This window comes from Molossus molossus, unplaced genomic scaffold (genome assembly GCF_014108415.1).
Source record: "Molossus molossus isolate mMolMol1 unplaced genomic scaffold, mMolMol1.p scaffold_m16_p_8, whole genome shotgun sequence".
In the NCBI taxonomy this organism is placed as follows: Eukaryota; Metazoa; Chordata; class Mammalia; order Chiroptera; family Molossidae; genus Molossus; species Molossus molossus.
The window spans coordinates 89989636-89999612 of record NW_023425402.1 but is presented as its reverse complement, the minus strand read 5'-3'; the positions used below and the strand labels follow the sequence as shown (position 1 = coordinate 89999612).

Below are 9977 nucleotides of genomic sequence, written 5' to 3'. Positions count from 1 at the left end.
CATGTCACCTCCCCAGCTTCATCCCAAGCGGTAGGTGACCCACCTCCACCTCCCCGTGTGAGAATCACAAAGGGAGATTTGTATCCAGTCCAAACCCAGCTGTGCTCATGCTATCGAGAGGCCTGACACTCCCGTGGGAAGCACGGACTGAGATTCCACGTCTGTAGTGTTCTCGGGGGATTGCCGTGCCTCCTGGAAGGTGCGCGGCCCAGGACAGAGAGGCTGGGCTTCTGGTCCCAGCTCTGCCTCTTTTGAGGTACTGAACGTCAGACAGGTCACTTAGCCTCGCTGAGCTCTGGTTTTGACACCGATGGAGCCAGAGTTGGACCAAGGTGATTTATAAGGTTTCAGCTAATCCATGTTTCTCATGTGATCCCAAGTTTTGACCTTTCCTTCTCACTGTTAAGCTGATGTCTACTCTGGCACTGCTGCTTGGTGAAGGCCGCACGTGAAGTCACAGTGCCCTCTGAGATGATGCCTTAGGGCAGCAGCCTGCGTCCTGCCAGACCGCCCCCGAGGTCCCAGACCCGCCCCCGCTCCGAAGTGAGAGCCACACGAAGGAGATGATTTTGGAGAGCTTTATTATTTTGCGAACTAAAATGTATGCAAATGTCTGTACTTTCATGATCAATATTGAAACATTTCACCATTATTTACAACACAGTTGACTGCTGCAGCCCTGGAAGGTGTTTTTCCTCCTTCTAGAACTCTCTAGCCACTTTGAAGGCCTCACACAGAAGGGAAGCCGAGAGGTTCTGAAACACCTCCGTAGGAAGAAAAGTTTTATTTGGTGGCAACAGTAGTTACCTTTAGCTTAGCAGCATTTTTCTGTCGTCTGTCTCCAGAGATAGTTCTTAGGCTCACTAGTAATTCTGACTTTTTTTCTTAGCTCACACAGAACTTTCCCTTTTTTCCCCCGGGAGTGTTACACATTTCAGAAGAGCCCAGCCGTCTTTAGAACAGTCTGGGGACATTTTTCCTTAAGGAACTTGAAGATGCGTTAACTGGATCGCTATTTGTCCAGTCTTGCCCCCGCCCAGTCCCTCCATCCAGTCCGCCCAGCAGCAGCCTCTGGTCCAGGCGCCCTGCCCTCCGGCTGGCACGCAGGCTCGTGGAGGGTGCGAGCTGTGTGCTCCGTGGGTTCCCGAGCACTTTATACTGGCTCTTCCCGTCCCGGTGACCCCTCTCCATACCGAAGGCCCACACCGGGGACCTCTTCCCCGGGGGCATTCCGGGTGGCCTCTTCATAGGAGGGCGGCAGACCCGCGGAGAGGGGGGCGGCCTCCATGGGCAGGGGAGAGTAGGGGAAGTCCTGCTCGCTCCAGGGCAAGCCCGGCAGGAAGTCAGTCTCCTCCCCCGCAGGCGGCTGCTGCGAGAGGTCGATGCTGAGAACCTGGCCCTGGGGCCGCGGGGCCCTGCACAGGCGGTACAGGAAGAGCAGCAGGAAGGCCAGGAAGAGCACGATGGTGGCTGGAAGGAGGATGCACAGGAAGGGCTCCACGTCTTCTTTGCTGGAACTTATCCTCTGGGTGCCCTGGAGCAAGGAATGGAATTGAGTTAGGAGATGGCAAAAGAAGTCCCTGAATTTCTTTCATCTTTTATTCTTTTCTTTTAAAAAAAAAAAAGTATATTTATTGTTGAATGTATTACAGATGTTCCTCATTTTCCCCCCATTGACCCCATCTTCCCCATTCCTGCCCCCCTCCTGCCTTTCCCCACATTGTTGCCTGTGTCCATTGGTTATGCATATACACATACAAACAAGTTCTTTGGTTTATTTCTTTCCACCCCCAGCCCCCCTTCCCTTTGAAGTTTGTCAGTCTAACAACCAATTTGTACTTTTTAATCCCTTCACCTTTTTCACCCATTCCCCCAACTGCCCTCCCATCTGGCAACCAACAAAATTTTTCTTTGTTTATATTTTTAATCTTTTTCTTCAAGAAGACCCTTCAACATTTCATATAATAATGGTTTGGTGGTGATGAACTCCTTTAGCTTTTCCTTGTCTGGGAAACTCTTTATATGGCCATCGATTCTAAATAACAGCTTTGCAGGATAGAGTAATCTTGGTTGTAGATTCTTGCTTTTCATCACTCTGAATATTTCTTGCCACTCCCTTCTGGCCTGTAAAGTTTCTTTTGAGAAATCAGCTGACAGTCTTTTGTTTTGTTTTGTTTTGTTTATCCTCACCCGAGGACATTTTTCCATTTTTTGTTCACATAGAGTGGGAGGGAGAGAGAGAGAGAGAAAGAGAGAGAGAGAGAGAGAGAGAGAGAGAGACATCGACATGAAAGGGATACATTGAGTGGCTGCCACCTGCATGACCAACCAGGGCTGGGGACAAACCGCAGCTGAGGCATGTGCCCTTATTGAGAACTGAACCCGGGTCTCTCAGGACTGCAGGCCGATGCTCTAACCATTGAACCAAACCAGCCAGGGCTCAGCTGACAGTCTTATGGGAACTCCCTTGTAGGTAACTAACTGCTTTTCCCTTGCTGCTTTTAAGATTCTCTCTTTGTCTTGAACCTTTGCATTTTAATGATGATATGTCTTGGTGTGGGCTTCTTGGGGTTCATCTTGTTTGGGACTCTCTGTGTTTCCTGGACTTGCATGTCTGTTTCCTTCACCAAGTTAGGGAAGTTTTCTGCGATTATTATTTCAAATAGGTTTTTGATTTCTTGTTTTCTCTCTTCTCCTTCTGGCACCCCCAAGATGCAAATGTTGGCACGCTTAAAGTTGTTCCAGAGGCTCCTTACACTATCCTCATTTTTTTTTTATTCTTTTTTCTTTTTGTTGTTCTGATTGGGTGTTTTTTGCTTCCTTTTATTCCAAATTGATGGTTTGCTTCTTGGTTTTACCTACTCTACTATTGAATCTGTGTAAATTATTCTTTATTTCAGTTAGTGCCTCCTTCATTTCTGACTGGTCTTTTTTTATGCTCTTGAGGCCCTCACTAAGTTCACTGAGGTTCTCACTAAGTCCATTGAGCATCCTTATAAGCAGTGTTTTGAACTCAGCATCTGCTAGGTTGCTTATCTCCATTTCACTTAGTTCTTTTCCTGGAGTTTTGTTCTATTCTTTCATTTGGGACCTGTTTCTTTGTCTCCTCATTTTGGCTGCCTCCCTGTGTTTGTTTCTGTGTATTACTTAATGAGAGGTATGGGACTAGCTGAGACCAGATGCTGCTTGTTTGAAAGAATTTAGGAAAACCTAAAGCCGGATCCAAGACAGGCCAATCCTATGGTTAAGCAAGTGGCAACAGCTTGGGTGGGCCTGAAAGTTGGGCGGGACGGGGCCTCAGGGAGTCAGCAAGGAGTACCAGTGTGAGCCAGGTTGCTGGAGTCCCAGATATGGTGGCTGTCTGCTGCCCCAGGGAAGGGCTCACCAAAGAAACAAAGGCCTCTGACAGCACCTCTGTCCAGGAGAAAGCTGCCTCTCCAGCTCTTGCTCCAGTGCCAAACAACTCAGTTCTTCCCCATATGACTCTGGTGCCTTTCGAGCTGCTTCCCCATGCTGGAGCCTGGAGGGAGCGAGTCTAAGTCCGTGCACGGGCCCTTTAAGGAGCTGCCTGGGGCTCCAGCCGCATCAGCCTCCCTGAGCCTCAGTTCCCACTGGGTTTTCCAGCCAGAAGTGATGGGGATTCTCTTCCTGGCACTGGACCCTGAGCTGGGTGCCTGGTGTGGGATGGGGACCCCTCAGTCCTCAGGGAGGACCTTCCCAGCCGAGGTGTCCTCCTGTATTTATCCGCCGCACGTGGGTGTGGGACCAGCCTGACCGCCTCCGCCCCTCCTACCAGTCTGGATGCGGCTGCTGCTTTAATTCCGTAGTTGTAGGACTTCCATTCAGCTTGAATTCAAGCGATTTTGAATGGTGGTTGTTTTGTAGTTTAGTTGTAACTTTGATGAGGTTGTGGGAGGAGATGATACCGCGTTTACCTACCCGCCAACTTGACAGGAAGTCTCATCTTTTATTCTTATCATTACTCACTCACTCTAAAAATCACTATTCATTTATGCCAATGACTTTAAGCCTACATAAAATAAAGTGAATTGACAAGATAAAATGTGAATTTAAAATGTCCAACATACACATTGATGACATCCTACAATATTTCCACTATAGTATAAATATTAGAATAAACTTTAGATGGTAGGTCAACCACTTATTCTTTGAATAACTCTTTTTTTAAATTAATTTATATTTTATTTTTTATCCTCACCAGAGGACAGTTTTTGTTTTTTTTTTCATTTATCTTCAGATAGAGTAGGAGGGAGGGAGGAAGAGAGAGAGAGAAACATCGATGTGAGAGAGACACTTCGAGTGGCTGCCACCCACACAACCCCATCCGGGGCTGGGGACAAACTGCAACCGAGGTACGTGCCCTTAGCAGGAACCCCGGTCTCTCTGGCCACGGGCCGATGCCCTAACTGCTGAGCCAAACCTGCCAGGGGCATTCTTTGAATAACTCTTACAATTTATACATTTTTTTTAGTATTAGACCAATAATGTTTCGCCACAAAAGAATCATATGGAACTTAGTTTCTTTTTTGGTGAAACAAAATCTGACATTGTGTGTTCATATCACATGTAAATAACATTTCATATCTGATTTTATAGCTGATTCTTATGACAGATTTTGAAATTTCTTCAATTTGTTCTTGCAATATAAAAAAGTTTGAATTCTTTATGGAAAAAAATTGTACGTAAATTCTTAAGCAGCCTACAAAATGTTGGTTTTCTAGTAATAGCTTAGAAGATGATGAGTCTGAATGGAGTAAATACTATAATAGGCATGAAATGATGCTTGAATAGCAAGGTAGAAAAGTAAAACAAAACAAAAAAAATACTGTTCCAAATTGCACAGATGTTGCTTTAAATAAAGCTGCTAAGAAATCATGAAATATTAAAAAGCTCCTTTAGCCCAGCCAGTGTGGCTCTGTGGATTGAGTGTCATCCCGTGGCCAATGAGATCCCAGTTTGATTCCCAGTCAGGGCACATACCCGGATTGTGGGCTTGGTCCCCAGTAGGGGGCGTGCTGGAGGCGGCTAATGGATGTTTCTCACATTAATGTTTCTATCTCTCTATTCCTTCCTCTCTCTCTAAAAGGAAAATAAATCAATTTAAAAACATACTTTAAAAGATCCTTTATTATATAAAGCCTACAGCAACAAATGTAAATGATTGTATCCACTACTAAGAGGAAAAGAAAAAATTAAAGCCTTATAATTGTGTCTAAGACAAAGTACTAAGCTCTTTATCTACTTATTTAAAACAAAACATAGTAAAACCGAGAGCTGAGGTTCTTTGATTTTGGTGGAAAGGACAATTTTCTTTCTGGTCATGGCCTCTTAAGAGATTGGCTTATCTAGCACTGACGGTTTATCATTTTTACTTCTTAATGAATTTATAAGTATGTGTTGTTTTGACTGAAATGTAGTTGGTTAACTTAATATTTGTACTGCCAGATATTTTGTCTTTGTTAAGATATTTTAACATAAAGTTAATACAAATTAAAGGTTTTGTTGGGAAGTGGAATGTCATCTTTGGAGTTTGACCAACTTTTTTTTTAACGGGTTGGCATGAGAGTTTAATGAATCAATATGTGTAAAGCTCTTGGTAAATAATAGGTATTTATAGCCAAATCTCAAATAGTCAAATTCACTGGACTATTAAGTACTGAAAACTAGAAGTCATCTAGAAATGTACTGATAAGGCTGAAAAATACAGTGCAGGAAAAATTTGGAATTTCTAAGTTTGTATTTCAATAGATAAATACTTTCAGAGAAAATATTTTAGCAACATTAGTATTTTTGTATGAAAATAATTTTGTTATTTTTTATATTTCTAAACTCTGGATTCTTTCTGTTTTCTCACACATAATCAAGTTTATTATCAGAACTATTCACTTATAATCTATTGTGATGTGATGCGGGACTTTGATTGCAAAAGCTGTAAGAGTAGATGGAGTCTTAAATAATTTACCCAATTATTAAAAAATAAAGTTGGAGTCAAAAAGTAACTATGTTTTTCTCCCCATGAGTCATTAAAACATTTAAAACTATTATCTTTTAGTACTTAAAACAATCACTGTTCAATCTTGATAAACGTGGACCATTTTGTATGATATTTCTTCATTCTCTATCAAGTGTATGGATGATAATAGTTTCTCACAGTTGTGGCCATCAACATTTAAATATTCTATTGCGCCCTATAAGTTTAATATGCATAAACTATAAAGACACTTATTGTTGTATTTAAAAGATTTTATGTAATAAACCCTGTTATTCACAAGTATGCCACTTTTGGTATTATCAATACTAGTTGCAAAAATCTGTGAAAGGAGAAATACCATAGTCCCTTTCTGTAATTAGTACTTTTGTTGGTTGAGTTAAATTTGACCACATACTGAACGGCACTGCTGTCTAATAGAGAAGATTATGACAATGTCTTCAGATAAAGAATTCTTGTTTTCCAGTTAAGAAATACATAGAGCTATAGGACTAATTTATGGTCTACTTAATTTGCTTATTTATTGATTCATGATATACGAGTTCAAATTATTCTGATATTTTAAAATGAAGAATGAATGTCTCTACTTTTTTTTTTTTTAGTCAAATGTCCAAATTTGTTCACTTCCTTCAAAGTGGCTTCTTAACTTTTAATATATCTCTGATGTGTATATTGACACAACGGCTGTATTGTTCAGGGGATGTTTTAAAGAAATGTCCAGTTAGAAGTGTAACTGCTGAGAAACACATCATTATATATACATGTACAAATGTTTTTCTGCAAAAGGTGGTTTTGCAGAACATCAATACCAATCTGATCAGTTGATTTTCCAGAAAACAAGAAAATAGGTTTGTGGCCCCTTTTCTTATGGGATAGCAGAATCACTCATTTCCCTGCTGAGGATAAAATTAATTCTGAGTTCTTAAGTTTCTACCAATATTTTTCCGTAACGCTGCCTCAGATTGAGACTTCTTTGGTGACTTCCCAGACAGAGCTAAGCAGCTGCTGCTGCATTTCTTAGTCGAGAGAGAACCTCCTTAACCCTCTGCACCCCTTTCGGAAGTAAGATGCTTGGCTTCTGCCACTTTATTATACAGCCGGAGAGCCAAAGGGCGTTTGTTACATTTGTATATGTATATACACGGCTCACTGAGCAAAGACCAAAGCTGGAGAACGAAGGCATGCACGTTGTTGACCCCTGACTTCAGGTGTTCTTTGACATATTTGATATGTCAGATGTTCTTAGAATATCTTTGTGGCAAGTTTTACTTGAATTTCTCATTGTCAAAAGAAAACAACTTTCAAGTTACTTCCTTAGACCACGCCAATGAATGAAATCGTATTTTTGTCATACCCACAATGCAAAATGGTGCCACTAAGTTTTAAGATCCTAACCATATAGGCATTGTTGGTGTAAACGCTGACAAACTTGGGGGAAGAAAAGGCAGAAGTCATCGGTACAGACCTGCAGCTGGGCTTCCTGAAGAGGTAGGCTTGGTTCGCTAGTTATCCACTCGTATGTGCCCCTGCCAGCGTGGCCAAACTGCCTCCAGCTGCTGCCCTGCAGTCCCCGCATGTTTTCATCGGCGGGCGCTCGGCTCCCCTTCCACCTCGCTGCCCAGATTTCCACAGCGCTGCTCGTCCTTGGCCTGGCTCCAGCGTGGATGTGCTGGGCCGATGGCTGTTGGTAAACTTGTTCTCTAATGAGTGACAACAGGGAAAAGAAACCAACCAGAGAGACCTCTCAGGGCTGATTATATTTAAATTCAGTGCCTCTGCATTTGCTTCTGTGGTCTTTATCACTGTAAGGGTTGGCATCACGTATCAGAGACGGAATAGATTTCACACAGAGGAGTTCTCTGCATTAGGGTTACGGTGCAAGGATGGTCTCGGGGAATGAAGAACTGTTTATATTCAGACATAAATGAGACCCTCTACCTTCCCTTCCCACATCCCTCTCCAGATACATAGCTGAGCAAGAAAAACTATCCGAGCTGAATTTCCTTTAATTATTTCTAGATAATATGATACAGGGAGAAGGGGTATTTGGTAGAGAAGCAAGATCATTAATAACATTTTAGTGAATTATTTAGATGAAAGATGCTAATGATAAAGTTGTACAGAAGCCAGACAGACAATAGCTCAGACTGTGTGGCTGGAATGTTTGCTGGTTTCAATTAAAAAAAAAAAATAAATTACTGATACCTATATTTCTTCCTACTGATTATCTTGTATACTTTATACAATTATTTGTGTCAAGCTTAAAATAAAGAATTTTCAATTTGAAGGTTTACTGAAGTACCTTTGGGATGTTTCATTCTACGTATTTGAGGAAACATTTAAGGCCTGGCTGTCGGATTCGTTTTTCTTTAGGAAAGAAAACTTAAGCTTCAAATATTTACCAAACTCTGACAACTCAATATTGCAACTACCTGCATCCTTATTTAAGCATCATTTCATCCAAGTGATTGTCATGATGCTGAAATAATATTTCTTAACTGGGATTTTTTTTTCTTAGTTGGAATTCTCAACCACAGGCCCATGGTGGTGTCTATGCATAGGCTCCGGGAGTGGTGGACTCCTAACCTTGCAGGTACATCCAATTTGGGGGGAAGGATCCATAGTTTTTATCATCTTTTCAAAAACAGCTGCTTGTCCTGATAAATTTTGCACTTTGCCAAACTTCTTATTTATGATAAAAGTTTTCACAGGGCTTTCCCAGTGCCTTGATCAGCATCCTATCGTAGAACCCCTTTGTAATTTCATCCCTTTATTTCTTATTGAGGAGCAAGTTGATTTTGTGCTTTCAGTTAACATGTTGTCTTGTGTCATCAATGTGTTTCCATTTTAAATCAATCCTATAACCTCACACTGATACACTAGACACACCTGGTGGCCAGAGCACTATTTTCTCTTTTGCATGTCCCTGGTTTTGCCAATACCATGTCTTCAACATGGACTATCCTTCCCCACTTTATCTACATATTTCAATATCTTCAAATTGGAAGTCTGGATCAAAAGCATTAAATACTCACCTGTAATGTTGACTCTTCTCCAGCACTGAATGAGTAAGACAAAAATTCTTGCATTCATGGACATGTTTCTGGAGACCAAGAGAAACAAACAATGTATACAAATAAACACTATCATATATCAGAAGGTGATAAATGTTGTAGAGAAAAAGAGAAGGAGCAGAGTAAATGCTAAAGGGAGGAGAGAACCTTTAGAGGGGGAAGTCAGTTGGAATCTCACAAGGAAAGTGATAGCGAAAAGCTGTCACTGCTGGGGACTGAGCACAGAAGATAGGAGGGAAGGGCATTGCAAACCAAGGGAACAGCTAGTGCAAAGGCCCCGGGGCACTCACAGCCTGGTAAGTTCTCAAAATGGCTAGTAGGTTAGGGTGGCTGGAGCAATGAGCCAGGAAAAAGGTGGAAGGCCAGAGAGGGGATGTGGAGGTGTAGAACAGCACATGGTGCATGGTAGACAGAACAGTGTCAGACATTTGGCTATTCCTCTAAGTGAAATGGAGGAGCCATATGGAGTTTGGAGCAGAGGAGTAATGAGATCTGACGTCCACTTTAAAAGGATCACTCAGGCTTCTGCGTGAAATAGAAACAGGAATTAAGGGCAAATGCAGGGAGACCAGTTAGGGGCTTTTAATAATTCAAGAGAGAAATAATGGACCCAGAGTAGTGGCAGGAGAGGTGGTGAGATTCTTGATTCCAGATATATTTTAGGGACAAAGCCAAGATTTTTTGATCTGAACATAGTTTAGGATAAAAAAAAAGATCAAGAAGGATTCTGTTTTAGGCTTGAGAAACTAGAAGGATGACGGTTGTCATTTACAGAGAGGGAAAAAGACAGGATGGTGCAGGTTGTCTTATGTTTTTAAAGATTAGAAGCTGAGTTTCGAACTTGGTAAGTTTGCAATGAGTTTTGGTATTTGAATTTGGCATTTAGGAGACGA

At 41.9% G+C, this 9977-nt stretch overlaps 1 protein-coding gene across 1 annotated transcript; it reads right to left on the bottom strand.

The window, feature by feature from the left end:
• Positions 1–1153: 1153 nt before the first annotated feature.
• Positions 1154–7586, bottom strand: SMIM28 (small integral membrane protein 28). The gene is made up of 2 exons (XM_036247935.1): positions 7476–7586; positions 1154–1534 (listed from the first exon to the last, which is right to left on the bottom strand). The coding sequence occupies exons 1-2, from the start codon at positions 7584–7586 to the stop codon at positions 1154–1156; spliced, it is 492 nt and encodes a 163-aa protein (XP_036103828.1).
• Positions 7587–9977: the final 2391 nt, after the last annotated feature.